Source organism: Lithobates pipiens, unplaced genomic scaffold (genome assembly GCF_037356315.1).
Source record: "Lithobates pipiens isolate NorthernLeopardFrog02 unplaced genomic scaffold, aLitPip1_a1.2 Scaffold_25, whole genome shotgun sequence".
In the NCBI taxonomy this organism is placed as follows: domain Eukaryota; kingdom Metazoa; phylum Chordata; class Amphibia; order Anura; family Ranidae; genus Lithobates; species Lithobates pipiens.
Genome location: NW_027507787.1, coordinates 42,739,638 through 42,761,074, shown reverse-complemented (window position 1 = coordinate 42,761,074; position 21,437 = coordinate 42,739,638). Strand labels below are relative to the sequence as shown.

The window sequence follows — 21,437 nt, the reverse complement described above, 5'->3', positions numbered from 1 at the left end:
TTCATCTGAAGGGAAATCCTGAAAACATGACCCATTGGTGCGCCTTGAGGCCTGGAGTTGAGAAACACTGGGCTACACTGAATGCAGAGTATATATACTCTGGGACCTTTGACTTGTCCCAGAAGATTGCCTAGGCAGCAAAAGCAAAATTGGGACCTGGGTACCTGTCAAAATTAGGTACCCACTCCCCCCCACAAAAAAATTTTTTGGCATGTCAGGGGGTTAGGAGTCCTTAAAATGGAAGTTCCACTTTAAGCATAGAGACACTTTTTGGTATATGGTGTAATCAAGCATATACAGTATATAAAAAATAAGCACACGGACACTTTTTCATTGACAAAATTGTAATTTATTTATAATCATTTTGTGAGCACTTTATTATTTTATGGATTATGGAATAATCATTTCACTATGCAATACATTTTATTAGAAAAGCTACACTGTTATTTCTTGTTTTTTATGCTGTGATTGCTGATTGCACAGGGGTGTTTAGCAGCTTCTAACACAGTAATATAAAGGTTTTGTGCATTTTGAGTAGCACATGGGCATTTATTTACATATAATACAGACAAAAAGCAAGAAAGGATAAGAAATTACTATGCATGAAACACACAATTATTCAATAATGAATTGGCGTATTAAAGTACTGAAGCCTATATATTAGCAGGTCTACTGGTACAATTGGAGTTCTTCGGCGGTATAAAACGTTTAAGTATTGTTGTTTTTGTCCGTATCGCTAAAGCCAGCTTGGTGAATCCATATTCTAGGGCAGCCTTTCTCAACCTTTTCAACACAGAGGAACCTTTGAAATAGTTCTCTGGTCTCGGGGGAACCCCTGCTAATAATTAGAAATCTACAATTCATGATACATTAGTGTGATGGTCAGTGGGAAGAATGGTCCTTACACTTGTGGTCATTGGGAAGAATTACTTCCTTACAGATAGCTAAAAAGATCAATGGGATCTTGGGAAGAGTGGGAACTTATCTGAGAGGCAGAAATTGCCCAATGCTGAAGGAACCCCTAGCAACCTCTGAAGGAACCCTAAGGTTCCAAGAAACCTTGGTTGAAAATCACTGCTCTAGGGCTATAGACTCAGGAGTGTACCCATCATGAAGCACCAGCTTGTTTTCAACCCCAGATGCACCTCTGTGTCACCTTGCCAATATAAGGGAAAATATCTGCAGTACACCACTCTGTTGATATGTGTTTTTTTCGTATGCATGTAGGCAGATGCAGTCTACTTTCTCCACTGCAGGTGACACTCTTCCACAGCAACACTGCAGTTGTAGAGGTAGTCAAGAGAAACATGATTCCTCTATGGATTCCTGGGACACTGGAGAAGCTAGCCCATTGGATGTTGGATGACTCTAGCAGCCATTTTGGGTCAGGCAGAGCTTTTTTAAGGCCCTGACTCCAATTTTGATACGCATTTTGTGAGTGGGTAGACTAGGGACATGCACCCCGCCTGGTAGGGGCAGAAGTAATGGCATGGAAAGGTTCCCGATGAGGAGGGAAATCAGAGGGCTTGCAGCTCCTCTGGACGTCTTCCTGCTTGGGCACAAGATGGCCAGGCCGCATGCTGCCCCTCTCAACAGGTGCTGTCAGTTTGGCGGAATCCTGCTCTCTACATGCTGTTGGACCTGTGAGTGTTCTTGGCTGGGCGGCCTTCCCACTGGGTTATTTGTGAACTGTGTGCGCATTATTTCAATACAAGTTCTTTCATGGCACTGGGACTGGGTGTGTTAAGCGGCACCCCACCCTACACTCAGGAAGCTTATTAACTTCTGTGACCCATTCCCTGTGCATAGGGCCATTATTGGTGAGGTGACCCACCTTAGTACCACCATTCTGTTACTGCTAGTGTCATATCCAAGTCCAGGTTAGAGGAGTCAAAGTTGCACAGGATGTACGTGAGGGGAGAATTACCTTTTATCCTGCCAAAAACACTATTGATTTTAGCAATTACATTATTGTTGGTTGCTTTAATAATATATTATAATAGACCTGATATATTTCAAATGAGTGATAAATGCACTATGGGACACAAACACTAAGCAAGCTAAAACTGGTAATCCAGAAATTTGACAGAAACACTAATACATTATATTTACATTATATTTATGTACTGTGATCTTCTGTGTGCTTTCCAGCACCAACAATTCCAGGTATAATAAAATAGTAAAGCTTATTTTACACCTCTATTACCAAAACATTAATATTATTGTAGAAGTATTATTGTGAATATTATGATTCCAACAGATTGTGACGGTTTGTTACTTCCAGTCCATTCTTGACATTAATGAGTAAAACAAGTCAAACAGGTTTATTCAAGACTATCATGAGCCTATACATTTACCTTTTAAACTTAAAGGGGAACTCCAGGCACAGTACAAAGTTAGTAATACATTTGTGAAGTGAGAATCTATTCACCAGTTTTTTTTTTTTTTTGTCGATTGAAACTAAAAATAATGTTCCAGTAATGGTTCAGCCTCTAACAGGGAGTAAGGGCTGTGTAACACAGTACACTGTCTCTGCATGCTTAAGACAATGTAACAGTTGTGTATAACATTGCTTTCTTTCCAAGCTCACTTCTTTGTTTAGAAGATGATGATCTCAACGGACACAAAGGGATTTGCAAAATTCTTTACAAGACCCAACAACCAAAAAAAGAGAAGTCATGTACATGGAGCCTGATATTTTGTAACTTTACTGGTAATTCTTAACTGATTGGAGTTCTCCTTTAATGTGTAAAAGCAAAATTAGTTTAAACGGCAACACTATTAGGGATCCTGTCTGGAGACAGATAATAATATGGCAATTTCTTGTTCTTGTTCCGGTCTTGGATGAAACTAGTGATGTCTTCAAGGTTGTTCCTGAATTTGGCCATTGCCTTTTTTACTGATTTCTCAACAAAATGCTCGTCAGGGTAGAATCCTAGAAATAACTGAAATACAACATGCAATGAGATTTTCAGCCATAATAGGTTTGTCTACAAAGCCTATACTTTATTGGTATAATCCTCATCTGTAAATCTGAGTATATGACATGTTCCAGAAAACTCCTGAGGCCTTAGCTTAGTGCAGTGTTTCTCAACCTTTTTTTCAATCAAGGCACCCTTTACAATTGTGGACAATCTCGAGGCACCCTCCAAAATTTTGGACAGTCTTGAGGCACTCCATTTTAAAATGTAAATATTGTTGAAAATAGTTTTACATAATGCAGCAACATCAATACACTTCGGACACCCAACGATAGAGGTGATTTATTCTTCCAAAGCAAATACTAGTACTGACTAGCAGGGGCAGACTGACAATTCATGGGGCCCACACGCAATAGGAGATCATGGGGCCCCCATTTTAAAGATGACCACCACGTGGCAACTATCTTTATGGCGCAACATTAATGTGGCAGACCGTGTGGAGGGGCACCAAGCTTGGATGAAGTATCAGGAGTCTAAATAGATCCCTGAAGTCTAATTTTTGAGACAAAGAAAGGGACTGAGGACACATTCCCAGTCCCTTTCTCTGTAGCCTTAGCTGCACTGCAGATGAACAAACAGGAGATAGAGGCTCCTGCTCATTCATGAACTGAAGCTGCTGCCAGTAGAGGAAAGGAGGAGGCACCCTGGGGGTTAGAACCTACAGATAGTGGGCAGTATATAGTGGTGGGGATCAGTGGGTAGTATACAGGGGGAGTTGGGCAGTATACAGGGGGAGCAGGGAGCATTATACAGGAGGAGCACTATATAGGGAGAGTGGGCAGTATACAGGGGGTAGAGTATACAGGGGGGAGCAGGGCAGTATATAGGGGTGGGGAGTGGGGAGCAGTATACAGGGGTGGGGAGCAGGGAGCAGTATACAGGGGGAAGGGGCAGTATACAGGGGAGAGATGGCAGTATACAGTGTGAGGGGGCAGTATACAGTGATGGGGAATAGGGAGCAGTATACAGGGGGAGGGGAGCACTATACCAGGGGAAGCAGTATCCGGGGGGGGCAGTGAGCAGTATACAGGGGGAGGGGGGTCAGTGAGCAGTATACAGGGGGAGGGGAGCAGTATACAGGAGGAGGGGGCAGTGAGCAGTACACAGGAGGAGGGGGCAGTATACAGGGGGAGCAGTATACAGGAGGAGGAGGGCAGTAAGCAGAATAAAAGGGGAGGGGAGCAGTATACAGGAGGAGAGGGCAGGGAGCAGTATACAGGGGGAGGGCAGCAGTATACAGGGGGAGGGAAGCAGTATACAAGAGGAGGGGGCAGTATACAGGGGGAGGGGGCAGTAAACAGAGGGAGGGGGGCAGCATACATGAGGAGGGGGTCAGTGAGCAGTATACAGGGGGGAGCAGTATACAGGAGGAGGGAGTCAGTGAGCAGTATACAGGGGGGGAGTCAGTGAGCAGTATACAGGGTTAGGGGAGCAGTATACAGGAGGAGGGGGGCATTATACAGGGGGAGGGGAGCAGTATATAGGAGGAGGTGGCAGTATGCAGGGGGAGGGGGCAGAATACAGGAGGAGGGGAGAAGTATACAGGGGGAGGGGAGCAGTATACAGGAGGGGGGAGCAGTGAGCAGTATACAGGGGGAGGGGAGCAGTATACAGGAGAGGAGAGCTGTATACATGAGGAGTGAGCAGTGTATACAGGGGGAGGGCAGCAGTATACAGGATGAGGGGGTAGTGAGCAGCATACAGGAGGGGGCAGTATACAGGAGGGGGAGCAGTATGCAGAAGGAGGGGGACAGTGAGCAGTATACAGGAGGAGGGAGCAGTATACAGGAGGGGGCAGTATACAGGAGGAGGGGGCAGTAAACATTATACAGGGGTAAGGGAGCAGTATGCACAAGGGGGGAGCAGTATACAGGAGGAGGGGGGCAGTGAGCAGTATACAGGGGGAGGGAGCAGTACACAAGAGGGGAAGAAGTATACAGGGGGAGGAAGAATAGAGTGTACTAACCACAGTAGGGAGCTGAAGCATTACAGATAAAGGGAACAGCTGTAGCAGTCACTTACCACATGGATGAAGGGGAAGCCTTCCGTGGTCGCCACCTATGCTCCTCCTCTCACTTATCTATCACTTTTAGCAGCCACCTGTGCATGTAAATGAAGTTGGCCACACCGCCACCCCGCCCACCAGCTCGGTCAGCTAGTGTAGAAGCTGCTGGCTGGGAGAGAGATCATCGGGTCTGCCGGCCACAAAGGCTGCACTGCACCAAGGGAGAAGCCAGAGGTAGCCTGTAGCTTCCTGGTTGCATAGATAGATGTGCTCGCATGGCCCCCTGCAATATGGCCGAGGCCGTCTGGGTAGGAGGGGTGGCTAGACAGCACATAGAGGAACCAAACCATCCATTTATCTCCTGTCACTGCTGAATACCTGCAGGAGGAGAAGCGAGCATTCAGTGGTGGCAGGAGATAAATGGATGGTTCGGTTCCTCTATGTGCTGCCTAGCCGTCCCTCCTACCCAAGCGGCCCCATGTGTCTGCTCAGGATGTTTGGTATCAGTCAGGGTCGGGCTCCCTACTGGCCCCGAGCCCTCGATATGCCCGAATGGTCAGTCTGCCCCAGCTGACTAGTATTCCAATGTTTCTCTTCTCCCTCATTTTTTCTCCATTACTTAGCTAATGAGAACCCAAAGCTGATGGATAGAGGCAGGGGAGGGTCAAACACGGATGATATGCAGGCAACTGACATCCTCCTTATCAACTGATGATGCCATTGGTTGTTAGGAGGTTGGCAGCTAGAAGGTTGTTATAGTGTGCAATGAAAACCTGTGGCTTTGTGTAACTAAAAGGCAGGCTTCATTCACCCACCGGCTTGTATACAATTTTGGGGCAATTTTTAGGCATTTTCCCAATGCACAGTTAAAGAAACCTCAAGGCACCAAAGGTGCCTTGAGGCTGGGGTCTTAAATGGAAGGAGAACAAAAATTTATAGTGCAGCTTGTTACAATCCAATAAAGTGTATTAAGCTATTGCACTCACATGAGAGATGGGTAGGATCGCAGTATACAGAGAAAAAGATAACGCTGCCAGAACTTCTGCCAGAATGCGCAATGATGTCACAGGCCGAAAGCTCTACCCAATGCATTTTCTCTAAACAGTAATCGTCAGGGACTGAGAATTGGATTCCTAATCCCTGACAATGACTGTTCTTCTTAAAGTGACAGCACAGACATGTGGCATAGACACTTAAGAACGCCTGTCTCCTTGTGCTATCTTTACTGTTTGTGATCATTTATATTTGGATTGAATTTTGCATGGACATTTTTGCACTGCTGGACTTTATATTACAGTTTGTGTGTTCTACTGTTATATTACTGCACATTATTTACACAGATTTTGTGTTTTCATGACAGTGTACCTCTTTTTTACACTGCTTTTGTTTTTCATGATATTCCTAAAGTGACAGTGTGCCAATTTTTGAGAAATCAGTCCATTAGCTCAGAATTCTTATATTGAGGTTGATTTACTCAAAAAATACAATATGTTTACTTTGTAAAATATATGATTATTGAATACGGTGAAGCTCCGTTGCCTTTAATCAGCCAATGTTCAAGTAAAAATGATTTCCTAATTTCCTTTTCATATGATTGGATATTTAAAGAGAAACACAGCTTCCTCCTTTTTACTAAGCTAAGAGAACACACACTTTCCAAGTAAACATTCAGTTTACTAAGTGTAAAGTAAAGTAAGTAAATTCTGACAATATCTTACAACTACGACATCTCAAAACTCTGACCTTATATTTACAAGGTGCGCCGTAGACAGCGGCGCGCAGGCGCACTGGGCAGGCCGCAGATTGCGGCGATATGCCACAAGTATCTGCTCCCGTGCGCATGCGCGGGAGTGATGTCATCGCTGCTCCGGCGAATCACAGCGCCGGAGCAGCGAGACCCGGAAGTCACTCCGGGATCCATGGCAGCGGCAGACATGAAGACGGAGGACCGATTCGGGGGCTTCATTCTCAGGTAAGTTATTCATAATGATTATAACATACTAAGGCCAATTAACCTACTAGTAGATCTTTGAAGTGTGGGAGGAAACAGGAGTACCTAAAGGAAACACATACAAGCACAGGGAGAACAAGCTCCATGAAGCTCTGGCCAGGGATCAAACCAGGGACCCCTGTGCTGTAAGGGAAAGTGCAAACCACTAAGCCACTGTGCAGCTGCTTTACTCACACATGCCCATATAATTCCTACTAAAGGGCAATATTTGAGTTCCACTACAATTATGTGATCAATGTCTGGACATTGGGTCACATGGCTGTCCTGAAATCCTACAACAACACCTTTTGAAGCCATAGAGGGCGCATGGGCATTGCCCTCCCACCCATGCTTCCAGCCCCTAATCTACATGCAGGGCACCAGGCACATGGATTTTAATAGGGGTTTATTTAAGCACATGATTAGAGGCTGAGGCTCTAATTGGCTTCAAAAAAGGATGGGCTTGGGTGAGTACACCCACTTGTGTGACAATAGGGAATGAATATTCCCTATTGTCTCTGTGATTCTCCTCCCAACCAATCAGGAAGCAGACCCGATTGGCCAGGTAGTCTCAGTACCCACTTCCTGTTTGGCTGGGAGGAGAAGCCCTGGCCACTTCTTGTTCCCCCTGGAGGAGAAGCCCTGGCTCTTCACTGGCTTTTCCCTTGCTGCATCTCGACTCCCGGCTCAGTTTCCATCTGCCTCCTCATGGTAAGGCCTTCTATAGCAGCCTCCCGACTATCGCTCCCTCCTTTTAAATTTTTTATTTAAGGAATGCAGATTATACAAGAAAGCAAGGAATAAAACATGACAATCAACTATATCTATTAATAACAAGTCAATGTACATTAGTGGGGTAGCAGTCAAGGTTCCATTACAACCTGTTAGTGAAACAGGAAACTGTGGTTTAAAGATTCCACCAAGTTGTATCCTGCAGTTCAACCGAGACAGTAGAGGAAACCTTCTAGACGTAAACATAGTATTAATGGACCTGTGCGGACTATTCAGTAAGACCAACTGAGAGAAGGGGGACCTCCTGGGGAGTAAAGGGAGCTTATACCTATTGACCAGGTATCAAGCCAGTATATTTTATTGATCTGATTCTACGCGTCATACTTTACTTCACTTTACTCAATCTTGGTGTCACAGGAGTGGTGCCCATAGGGGTCACCGCAAACCAGGGGATTTTCTCATTTATAGGAAAAAAGGGTGAATGACATGAATGGTGTCAATGGAGAAAAGAAGGGAAAGGAATTAGGAGGAGAAAGAGTGGGGAAGTGGGAAATAAGGGGGGTGGGTATGAAGTTCTGGCAAGGCCGACGACCCATGACCCTAAATTATCCAAGGACAGGATACTCAAATGTAGGACTTGTATTCATCTGAGAATCGAAACAGGTCCCAATGTGTCCAACAGGTGTTGTGTTCTTCCTCCCTTTTTCCTAGAGCAGCTGTAAGATGCTCCATCTGCTGAATATCGTGAACCCTAACAAACCACTGTGACACTGTCAGTGTGGACTGCTGCTTCCACACGCTGGGGACACACACCCTGGCTGCATTCAAGAGGTGTTTCAATAGGGATTTGCGATAATGCTTACTTGAGATTGGAGTAAGATTCAGGAGCATTGCTGCTGGGTTATCCTGAAGAGCAACATCAGTAAGCTTGTAAATGATTTCCAATACCTGAGTCAAGAAAGGGGTCAGAACTGAACACTCCCAGAAGATGTGAAGTAATGTGCCAGTCTGTGTACCACATCTCCAGCACAGAGGACTGTGTCCTGGGAATATGGATGCTAAAACAGAGGGGGTCCTGTACCAGCACGTCAGAATTTGTAGGTGATTTCTTGATATTTTCTACATAGGGAGGACATGTGCAAAAAAGAGGATTCCATTTTTTTGATCCTCAGTGAATGTAGTGTTAAGATCTCTCTCTCACTTCCTCAGGTATGGGGGATCATGTTGGGAAGTATGGGCCAGTAAGATGTTGTAAGAATAAGAAAGGGATTTCCGTATTGGTTCCTCTAGCAGGCATAAATCTTCAAAGGACGTAGGTTGTCTGCGGAAACCACCGATCTCCGGGAAGGGATCTGGGAACGCTCCCTCCTGACGGTCTTCCACTTGGGATTGTGGCCTCTCGACTGTCTCCTGTGGGGGGGGGGAGTGTATTGTGGTCTCCCAACTGTCACCTGTGGGTGGTATTCTGTGTGTTGATGGGTTGTGGACTGCTGACCTTCTCCTGTGGGCGGTGGGGGTGATGGTAGTGGCGGTGGGGGGATGGAGGGGGGATGTTCATTTGCCACACACCCAAAATATTGAGCACCATCCACCACTGGAAGCAACCAAGCAACCTAGTAGTTTGTTTTTTACTGACAATGAAACTTTCTGATACACTGACCCAGAACAACCATATAGGTCAGGGAAGTCAAAATGAAGTCAGATCTGGTAATCTTCATTCTTGTTTCAGGTCAGTGAGTCAGAAAATACTAAAGCCACAGGAACAGAATGCAAGGCATGCAAAGTATTTCAGCAGGGTAGCTCAGCAGTATGGCTTCCATAATTCCTTAGTATGGCTTTCCTTGTTTCTATTGTATACAATTCTAACCATTAAAGCTGCCTGACTTTCCGTAGGTGGGCAAATTGAAAGGCAATATACGTGCATCTTCTTGTGTACATTTTTTAAAGGTAGATAAAAATGTTCTCACCTCATTATCCTGGAACTGACTCAGTGCCCATACAGCTCCAAGATGCCAGCATGACCGTCCTCTGTCTGGCAAGCTTTCAATAATATACTCTATTGTAACCTCTCCTTTTTGATTAGGTGGGGGGCAGCGCATTGTGGGAGGAGAATTTGGAATCCAAGAGCACCAGTCATACTGCAGTAAGGAAAGTGGTAAATACTGATTATCTAAAACAACATCCTATTTTATGTCACATTTCAGGCATTAGTTCACCACTAACCTTTTGGGTTGCTATTTGTACATTTTATAAACTTCTAACATTATTCACATTAAGTGGGTTTACTCTGTTCACCTACTCTAGCCTGATGAATCATTTTCTTTTTAATAGACAGCTATCCATTGGAAATAAGGAGTAGTTACAAGATATCGAGATTTGATAAACAGTCACCCACTAGAGACCTGTGCACTACATAATATCTATCCTAGTTAGTGATAGGCAAATCTGCATGGGTTGGATTTGCCAAGGGTCAGGGGAATCATGTTCAAAGTTCGGTGATCTTGATTTGAATTTAAAGGTGAATCCAACTGAAGTGTATAGGGGAAACTATTCTTGTTGTTAAGTTTTCACTATTTTTAGGACTAATAGACAGACTACTGTAAAAAAAAAAAAAAAGTCATAGAAAAAATTGGTGCTGCCATGAGGGAAATATACCAAATGCAAACAATGATTTAAAAAATGAATGTACAGCTGGGAGAGGATCGTTTCATACAGCTTTGAGGGCAGCAATGAAAATACACAACTCCTTTAAAAAAAAGTTTGAATTATACTAGTCAACAGCAAAGCTCAGAACTCCTCTTTGTTCTTCACAATCCCCCTCTCCCCTCATAAGATTCTCTAGCTGCATCTCCTGCAACATCTGCAGCCTCTGGTGAGAAAGAGGGACATGAGGCCATGCTGAGTAAGTTCACCAGAAGTCTCCTATCTCCACCTCACCTTTTCCTGAAGCATCCTTCATAAGCCAAATGTATTTTCTGCAGATGGAGCAGAAGAAAAAGTTGTCTTTAAATCACTTCAATATCCAGTGCCTGAAAACCAGCTTGGCAGTACTGCTGGCTTTGCAGCTGCTTATATTCCAGTTCATGAAGTCAGTCTTCTTACATAAATGTATCACCTGTGCTACATCACAGTGGCAAGATTTGCAGCTACCATTATTTTGTCCAAAAGGATATTCCTGTCCCCTACCAGCATGTGTAAGAGAATGTGTCTGTGTTGTTGCACCATGCTATCAGCGGCAAAGTCTTCATGACCACGGATACATTATTCAGCAAGCATGGGCAGGGATGATACATATCCTTCATGGTACACTGGTTCAAATTGCTAACAGCTGGGAAGGATTGCAGGATGGGGCAAGCACTGAAGCTGGTGGTGCCACCCTATCTCTTTTATGTTGGGGATAGCACAGTCATCCATACCCCCTACTCCTCACTGGCCTCATCCCAGACTAACCAGTTCCTCCAAGTGCCCCAGTGCCTATGCAGCAGTCCAGGTGAAATGCTGCCATGCCGTTTTGCAGCTTGTATGGCTTGGTGATTTGAGCCACACTAGGCCAGAGATTCTGTCAGCTCCCCAAGACCAGGCCAACAGGTGGCTTATCACACACCGCACTCTGTTATCCTCAGTAACACTGAGAACTCAGGATTATTTGCTGCAGGCAATTTGTAAAAAATTTGATATCTTATGCTGAAATAACTCCAAAGGAACTCCAGGATTTGGGGTGTAAATGAGAGAAACCCTTATCAGATCCTTAATAAAAGGGAAAAATGGCAGATTGCCACCATCTCAGAGGGAGCTCAAAAAGAGCCACTTGCCACAAAAGAACCTCGTGGATACCTTTCCTGATGGTTGCAGGTTCCTTTCTTATGACCAATGTGCCCCCAATACTTGAATTTCTGAAAGGAGGAGCAACAAGCACAGTGGCTGCCTCAGTGCCATCTGCCACCTTTTACTGGTGTGCAACCATTGCCAACTCCTGCCACCTCTCCTGGCCTAATGTGGTAATCACTATTAAGGTGATACATACAGTGGTGTGAAAAAGTGTTTGCCCCCTTCCTCATTTCCTGTTCCTTTGCATGTTTGTCACACTTAAGTGTTTCGGAACATCAAACCAATTTAAACAATAGTCAAGGACAACACAAGTAAACACAAAATGCAATTTGTAAATGAAGGTGTTTATTATTAAAGGTGAAAAAAAATCCAAACCATCATGGCCCTGTGTGAAAAAGTGATTGCCCCCCTTGTTAAAACATACTATAACTGTGGTTGTCCACACCTGAGTTCAATTTCTCTAGCCACACCCAGGCCTGATTATTGCCACACCTGTTCACAATAAAGGCATCACTTAAATAGGAGCTGCTTGACACAGTAAGGTCCACCAGAAGATCCTTAAAAGCTACACATCATGCCGAGACCCAAAGAAATTCAGGAACAATTGAGAAAGAAAGTAATTGAGATCTATCAGTCTGGAAAGGGTTATAAAGCCATTTCCAAAGCTTTGGGAATCCAGCGAACCACAGTGAGAGCCATTATCCACAAATGGCGAAGACATGGAACAGTGGTGAACCTTCCCAGGAGTGGCCGGCCGCCCAAAATTACCCCAAGAGCGCAGCGACGACTCATCCAAGAGGTCACAAAAGACCCCACAACAACGTCCAAGGAACTGCAGGCCTCACTTGCCTCAGTTAAGGTCAGCGTTCATGCCTCCACCATCAGGAAAAGACTGGGCAAAAATGGCCTGCATGGCAGAGTTCCAAGGAGAAAACCACTGCTGAGCAAAAAGAACATCAAAGCTCGTCTCAATTTCTCCACAACACATCTTGATGATCCCCAAGACTTTTGGGACAACATTCTGTGGACCGATGAGACAAAAGTGGAACTCTTTGGAAGGTGTGTGTCCAAGTATATCTGGCGTAGAAGGAACACTGCATTTCATAAAAAGAACATTATACCAACAGTAAAATATGGTGGTGGTAGTGTGATGGTCTGGGGCTGTTTTGCTGCTTCAGGACCTGGAAGACTTGCCGTGATAAAAGGAACTATGAATTCTGCTGTCTACCAAGAGATCCTGAAGGAGAATGTTCGTGTACTCAAGCTGAAACCAACTTGGGTTCTGCAGCAGGACAATGATCCTAAACACACCAGCAAGTCCACCACCGAATGGCTGAAGAAAAACAAAATGAAGACTTTGGAGTGGCCTAGCCAAAGTCCTGACCTGAATCCTATTGAGATGTTGTGGTATGACCTTAAAAAGGCCGTTCATGCTCGAAAACCCTCTAATGTAACTGAATTAGGACAATTCTGCAAAGATGAGTGGGCCAAAATTCCTCCAGGACGCTGTAAAAGCCTCATTGCACGTTATCGCAAACGCTTGGTTGCAGTTGTTGCTGCTAAGGGTGGCCCAACCAGTTTTTAGGTTTAGGGGGCAATCACTTTTTCACACAGGGCCATGATGGTTTGGATTTTTTTTCACCTTTAATAATAAACACCTTCATTTACAAATTGCATTTTGTGTTTACTTGTGTTGTCCTTGACTATTGTTTAAATTGGTTTGATGTCCTGAAGCACTTAAGTGTGACAAACATGCAAAGGAACAGGAAATGAGGAAGGGGGCAAACACTTTTTCACACCACTGTATAATAAATTTCCACAGCTTTATCTCAGCTGCAAAATCGGTATTGTTTCCTGCAGGGTAAATCATGCATTGCACCTCAACGTATGCTCCTTATTCCTGTAAAGGTGTTACACATAAGGTTTCCTCAGCAAAACATAAACTGTAAAATTTGTAAAGTTTACTGCAGGGTAAACCCAGCATCACACCTCACATTTTGGGGCCTATTCCACTGTTCTGGCACTGTAAAGGTGCACAGATTTATTTACACAGCTTAACATCAGCTGCAACATTTCTAATGATTGCTTCAGGGTAAATTTTGCTTTCTGTCAATATATTCGAAGCCTATTGTTTTGCTTCATCACTGTAAAATTGCTTGTGGTTTTGTCTTTAAAAATACACTCTGATATTTATTTCAAGATAAAACCTGCCTTGACTCTCCCTCTTGTATTGTGCCCTAACCAAACTGCTAAGTATTGTCCATATTCCCATTGCACATGTTCTTGGACATAGGTTTCTCAGTAGTAGGTTCTGTAGCAACTGCCAGTTGGAAACTGGGCTTGTCATGAAACAAAGCACATATTTGCCAGCACACCGTGGATTATCATATATTGTCTACAACGTTTATTGCAGGAAGATCACATCAAAAAAGGCCAAGAGCAATGTTTTCAGAGCTGCGCAGGACCCTTCGATCACATGCCTAATGAAGGGGTCCTGCATGGCTCTGAAACAATGCTCTCGGTCCTTTGTCATGTGATCTTTCTGCAGTAAAAGTTTTGGACGATATCTGATGATCCATGGTGAGCTGGCAAATATGTGGGTTGTTCCAACCAAATTGCTTACATGCTGTCCAGCTACTATACAATAGTTATGGTTATTGTCTATGAAGTAATATACGCTAATGTTTATTTCAATATACAATCTGTCTTGTCTTTCCCTCTTACATTTCTGCCTCACAAAGTTGCTTCAATACTGTCCAGCCACTTTGCAATTGTTATGGATATTATCTCTCTGTTTATTTAGACATCTCAAGATGTGTGGTACTGTGGAAAAAACAGCTCACAAACTGCACTATGAAACTGTTTGCAAACTATCAGTTTTGTATGAGTTGAGAGATTTAACTTTATTTTGTTTAAGGGTCCTTTCACATGGGGCGGATCAGTTCTGATCCGCCCCGTGGATATCCGTTTGCTCAGCGGGGATCACTCCGTTGAACCCCCGCTGAGCAGGGAGATGACCGGTCCGTCTCTGCACACTGCGCAGGGACGGATCTGTCACAGCGCCGCTCTCCCCTATGGGAGATTGGATGACGACGGACCGCAGTGCCCGTCGTCACCCGATCCGATCCGCAGACGGATGGAAAAATAGCTTTTTCCTCCGTTACACTTTTTTGGATCGGAGCGGGTCGGATGTCAGCGGACATGTCACCGCTGACATCCGACGCTCCATAGACCTCTATGGAGCACCCGTTCAGGTCCGCCTGAAAAACTGACAGGCGGGCCTGAACGGGACGTCAGTGTGAAAGAGGCCTTACACTTTTTCGGATTGGAGCGGGTCGGATGTCAGCGGACATGTCACCGCGGACATCCGACGCTCCATAGACCTCTATGGAGCACCCGTTCAGGTCTGCCTGAAAAACTGACAGGCGGGCCTGAACGGGACGTCAGTGTGAAAGAGGCCTAAGAGTAAACTTTCTTATAACTGTTTGATCTGTGGTTGCTACTTCCACTGGTCAATTCAGGCCTATTACTGCTGTATAATAATAATAAAAAAAACAAGTGTTACACAAACAAAAGTTGGAACAAGGCATATGTATTCCCCATTCTTTTCTGCATCATCCAGTGGCTATAATGCAGTTTTTTACTATTGCACATAATTAAAGTATAACTAACTTTACATTTGAATAGGTTGGAGAGGTATTAGAATATTTGTCAGTTTTTATTGATGTCTGTGTCCCCCTTAGGGAGATTTGCCCTGTTTACCATTATCATTGAAAGTGACAGTAAAGGAAAATCCCAATTTTTGGTTTGTCCCCCAAAATTTAATGGATGGGAAATCTTCCAATGGGGGCACTAGTTCTGGTGACCTGGGGGTCCCCAAAAAGAATTATCTTAATTTGCAGGGATTTCCTCTCACTTCCTGTTTGGCTCTAGCACAGAAAATGAAGGTGAATATCCACAATGGGACACAAAAACAAAATCGAACAGAGGTTATAACCCTCCCTCTCTATCCAAAATGGAAAAAAAAGTTGTGCCTATAGTTCTACTTTAAGTAACAGTGAGTGTTTTGTTGATGAAATAGTGTAAATTTAAAGAACTTTTTTTGTTATGTAACAAAAAAAGGTAGAGTTATCAGTTAATCACCACGTACCTGGCCAAAATTAACTGCAGCATGCTGTCCAGATGCAATGAAGATGACAAGTGTAAGATACTCAACCATCTGTTCTTTAGTCTTGATCATTTTTGGAAAACCTACAAACATAACCGACAATTCTATTTTGGATGCATACATAAACATATTTTATTGGAACAGTATATTATGGTATTTTACGTTTAAACATGCCATAAAGATCTTAATGATCTAAGATTTAAATTAAAATGTATCCTTGTAAAATTGCATCAATAATTTTTCTAAACTGTCAAAATAATATCATATGGGGCACGCCATAAAAATAGCAAGCAAGATAAAACTTATAGACTGATGTATTAAGGAAGCTGATAATCTTCTTCGCTCATTAAATTAGTTCAATATTCTTTCCAGATATCCAATCATGTGAAAAGACAATATACCTACAGTTGTGCTCAAAAGTTTGCATACCCTGGCAGAAATTGTGAAATTTTGGCATCAATATTGTAAATATGACTGATCATGCCAAAAAACTGTCTTTTATTTAAGGATAGTGATCTTATGAAGCCATGTATTATCACATAGTTTTTTGGATCATTTTTCAATCATAATGATAACAGAAATCACCCAAATTACCCTGATAAAAAGTTTACATACCCTGGAATGTTTGGCCTTGGTACAGACACAGAAGGTGGCACACACAGGTTAAAATGGTAATTCAAGGTTAATTTCTCACATTTGAAATCTTTCTAGATCTACCTCACCTTGGCTTGGAATCAAGAGATCCCCAAATGTTCCACTTCTTATTAAATGATTGAACAGTACTGACTGGCATGTTCAAGGCTTTGGATATCCTTTTACATCCTTTTCCATCTTTGTAAAGTTTCATTACCTTGTTACGCAGGTCTTTTGACTGTTCTGCTCCCCATGGCTTAGTATCTAGCCTGCTTAGTGCATCCATGTGAGAGCTAACAAACCCATTGAATATTTATACAGAGACACTAATTGCGATTTAACCACTTGCCGACCGCCGCACGCCGATGTACGTCATCAGAATGGCACGGGCAGGCATAAGCACATACATGTACGTCCTTTGCCTCCCGCGGGTCGGGGGCCCGATCGGGCCCCCGCCCGGTGCCTGCGGCGGTCGGTTTTCGTTCGGGAGCGATCCCGGACGAGGGGACGGCCATTCATTCATGGCCACCCCCTCGCGATCGCTCCCGACGAATGGAAATCCCCGGTGACATCACTTCCTCTCCTGTAATGTAAACACAGGAGAGGAAGTGATGTATTCTCTCCTCCGTGTCGGTATTTTTCGTTCCGACACGGAGGAGAGCGGATCAGTGAGTTGCACCAACACATCCCACACACAGTAGAACATGCCAGGCACACTCACACCCCCCCTTTACCCCCCGATCACCCCCCCAATTACCCCTGCCCCCCAGTCACAGTGACACCAATGTCATTTTTTTTTTTTTTTTTTTTTTTTTTGCATTGGTGTCATTTGTGACTGTAATAACTGTTAGGGCAGTTAGGGTTAGCCCCCTTTAGTTCTAATGTACCCCCCTAACCCCCCCAATAAAGGTTTAACCCCGTGATCACCCCCCGTCGCCAGTGTCACTAAGGCTGGGTTCACATTGCAGCGGTTTATGAGAACGAATGTGATTCGCACCGCACTGCAGTGCAAATCACATCCGATCTCTGTGCGATTCGAGTTCAGCCATTCGCCGCACCCGCCGCACCCGCCACACCCGCCGCACCCGCCGCAAATTCGCACGGGACCCTTTTTTTGGCCCGCAGCAGAATCGGATCGCATGGGTGTTCACACCATGCGATCCGAGTTTGCAGATCGCACTGCGATATGCGAACTGATCTGGGGGTGTCAGTAACATTTCACTGACACTCCCAGCAGTTCGCATAGGGCAGTGTGAACTGCCGCCGGGAGGCATGCGATGCGGGAACCCGCCGCGGATTCGCGGCGTTTCCGCATCGCTCCAGTGTGAACCCAGCCTAATAAGCGATCATTTTTCTGATCGCCGTATTAGTGTCACAGGTGACGCTAGTTAGGCAGGTAGGTATTTAGGTTCGCCGCAGCTTTTTATAGCGCTAGGGACCCCCATATACTACCGCATAAAGCCCCCTGATTGCCCCCTAGTTAACCCTTTCACCAGTGATCACCATATAACTGTTACAGGTGACGCTGGTTGGTTAGTTATTTTTTTATAGTTTCAGGGCACCCGCCATTTATTACCTAATAAAGGTTTAACCCCCTGATCACCCGGCAGGTGTCATTTGTGACTAATAACTGTTAGGGCAGTTAGGGTTAGCCCCCTTTAGTTCTAAGGTACCCCCCTAACCCCCCCAATAAAGGTTTAACCCCGTGATCACCCCCCGTCGCCAGTGTCACTAAGGCTGGGTTCACATTGCAGCGGTTTATGAGAACGGATGTGATTCGCACCGCACTGCAGTGCAAATCACATCCGATCTCTGTGCGATTCGAGTTCAGCTATACAGATAGTATGGCTGAATTCGTGTCGCACCCGCCGCAAACTCGCACGGGACCCTTTTTTTGGTCCGCAGCAGAATCGGATCGCATGGGTGTTCACACCATGCGATCCAAGTTTGCAGATCGCACTGCGATATGCGAACTGATCTGGGGGTGTCATTAACATTTCACTGACACTCCCAGCAGTTCGCATAGGGCAGTGTGAACTGCCGCCGGGAGGCATGCGATGCGGGAACCCGCCGCGCATTCGTGGCGTTCCCGCATCGCTCCAGTGTGAACCCAGCCTAATAAGCGATCGTTTTTCTGATCGCTGTATTAGTGTCACAGGTGACGCTAGTTAGGCAGGTAGGTATTTAGGTTCGCCGCAGCTTTTTATAGCGCCAGGGACCCCCATATACTACCGCATAAAGCCCCCTGATTGCCCCCTAGTTAACCCTTTCACCAGTGATCACCATATAACTGTTACAGGTGACGCTGGTTGGTTAGTTATTTTTTTATAGTTTCAGGGCACCCGCCATTTATTACCTAGTCTCACTAGTGTACCCCTAAATTTAGGGGTGTCTACTTTCTAAAATGGGGTCATTTGGGGGGGGGGGGTTTGTGCCATCTTGGCATTTTATGGCCTTCAAAACTGTAACGCCCTTAGAAAGCCTGAAGGCGGTGCTTGGTTTTTGGGGCCCCGTACGCGGCTAGGCTCCCAAAAAGTCCCACATATGTGGTATCCCCGTACTCAGGAGAAGCAGCAGAATTTATTTTGGGGTGTCATTTCACATATGCCCATGGCATGCGTGAGCAATATATCATTTAGTGACAACTTTGTGAAAAAAAAAAAAAGTTTGTAATTTTCCCGCAACTTGTGGCAAAATATAAAATATTCCATGGACTCAACATGCCTCTCAGCAAATAGCTTGGGGTGTCTACTTTCTAAAATGGGGTCATTTGTGGGGGTTTTGTGCCATCTTGGCATTTTATGGCCTTCAAAACTGTAATAGGTAGTGAGAAGTGAACTCAAAAAATTACGCCCTTAGAAAGCCTGAAGGCGGTGCTTGGTTTTCGGGGCCCCGTACGCGGCTAGGCTCCCAAAAAGTCCCACATATGTGGTATCCCCGTACTCAGGAGAAGCAGCAGAATTTATTTTGGGGTGTCATTTCACATATGCCCATGGCATGCATGAGCAATATATCATTTAGTGACAACTTTGTGAAAAAAAAAAAAAAAAAAAAAAAGTTTGTAATTTTCCCGCAACTTGTGGCAAAATATAAAATATTCCATGGACTCAACATGCCTCTCAGCAAATAGCTTGGGGTGTCTACTTTCTAAAATGGGGTCATTTGTGGGGGTTTTGTGCCATCTTGGCATTTTATGGCCTTCAAAACTGTAATAGGTAGTGAGAAGTGAACTCAAAAAATTACGCCCTTAGAAAGCCTGAAGGCGGTGCTTGGTTTTCGGGGCCCCGTACGCGGCTAGGCTCCCAAAAAGTCCCACATATGTGGTATCCCCGTACTCAGGAGAAGCAGCAGAATTTATTTTGGGGTGTCATTTCACATATGCCCATGGCATGCATGAGCAATATATCATTTAGTGACAACTTTGTGAAAAAAAAAAAAAAAAAAAAAAAGTTTGTAATTTTCCCGCAACTTGTGGCAAAATATAAAATATTCCATGGACTCAACATGCCTCTCAGCAAATAGCTTGGGGTGTCTACTTTCTAAAATGGGGTCATTTGTGGGGGTTTTGTGCCATCTTGGCATTTTATGGCCTTCAAAACTGTAATAGGTAGTGAGGCGTGAAATCAAAAATTGACGCCCTTAGAAAGCCTGAAGGCGGTGCTTGGTTTTCGGGGCCCTGTACGCGGCTAGGCTCCCAAAAAGTCCCACATATGTGGTATCCCCGTACTCAGGAGAAGCAGCAGAATTTATTTTGGGGTGTCATTTCACATACGCCCATAGCATGTGTGAGCAATATATCATTTAGTGACAACTTTGTGTAAAAAAAAAAAAAAAAATTTTTTTTTGTCATTATTCAATCGCTTGAGGCAAAAAAATAAAATATTCAATGGGCTCAACATGCCTCTTATCAATTTCCTTAGGGGGTCTACTTTCCAAAATGGGGTCATTTGGGGGGGTTTTGTACTGCCCTGTCATTTTAGCACCTCAAGAAATGAGATAGGCAGTCGTAAACTAAAAGCTGCGTAAATTCCAGAAAACGTACCTTAGTTTGTAGATGTGACAACTTTTGCGCAAACCAATAAATATACAATTATTGACTTTTTTTTTACCAAAGACATGTGGCTGAATACATTTTGGCCTAAATGTATGACTAAAATTGAGTTTATTGGATTTTTCTAATAACAAAAAGTAGAAAATATCATTTTTTTTCAAAATTTGCGGTCTTTTTACGTTTATATCGCAAAAAATAAAAATCGCAGAGGCAATCAAATACCATCAAAAGAAAGCTCTATTTGTGGGAAGAAAAGGACGCAAATTTTGTTTGGGTACAACATTGCATGACCGCGCAATTACCAGTTAAAGCAGCGCAGTGCCAAAGTGTAAAAAGACCTCTGGTCATTTACCAGCAAAATGGTCCGGTCTGAAAGTGGTTAAAAAGCCACAAATGTGGGAAATTAACCTTTAATAGCCATGTTAACCTGTGTGTGCCACCTTCTGTGTCTGTACCAAAGCCAAACATTACAGGGTATGTAAAGTTTTCATCAGGGCCATTTGGGTGGGGCCATTTGGGTGATTTCTGTTATCATTATGATTTTAAAAGGAGTCAAAAATATATGTGATAATAATGGCTTCATGTGATCACTATCCTTGAATAAAATGTTTTTTGGCATGATTAGTCATATTTTCAATATAAATGGAAAAATGTCACAATTTCTGCAAGGGTATGCAAACTTTTGAGCACAACTGTATATTATCTGGACATATTGATTTTAAGTGAACGGAAATTAGATTTTGTAATCCACACAATAAATTAGGAACTTTTTTCATTTTGGATGCTATAGGGCAGTGATGGCGAACCTTGACACCCCAGATGTTCTGAAACTACATTTCCCATGATACTCATGCACCCTGCGGTGTAGTTCAGTATCATGGGAAATGTAGTTCCAAAAGATTTGGGGTGCCAAGGTTCGCCATTACTGCTATAGGGAATGGTTAAAATTCTTGTTTATTTGGCATCTGTATTCCATTTTACAGAGTTCCTAGCACTTCTTGTTGATACAGATGGAAAGGAACGAAAAAAACTCTGGATAGCCGCACTCC

At 44.0% G+C, this 21,437-nt stretch overlaps 1 protein-coding gene across 1 annotated transcript in view; it reads right to left on the bottom strand.

The window, feature by feature from the left end:
• Positions 1–326: 326 nt before the first annotated feature.
• ALOX5 (arachidonate 5-lipoxygenase) overlaps positions 327–21,437 on the bottom strand; it is a 91,368-nt gene continuing 70,257 nt past the window's right edge. The window contains exons 12-14 of the mRNA XM_077454375.1: positions 15,687–15,787; positions 9,676–9,846; positions 327–2,945 (exon numbers count right to left, since the gene is read on the bottom strand). Coding sequence (XP_077310501.1) covers positions 2,766–2,945; positions 9,676–9,846; positions 15,687–15,787 — 452 coding nt within the window. The 3' untranslated portion in view covers positions 327–2,765. The remainder of the gene's footprint in view (positions 2,946–9,675; positions 9,847–15,686; positions 15,788–21,437) is intronic.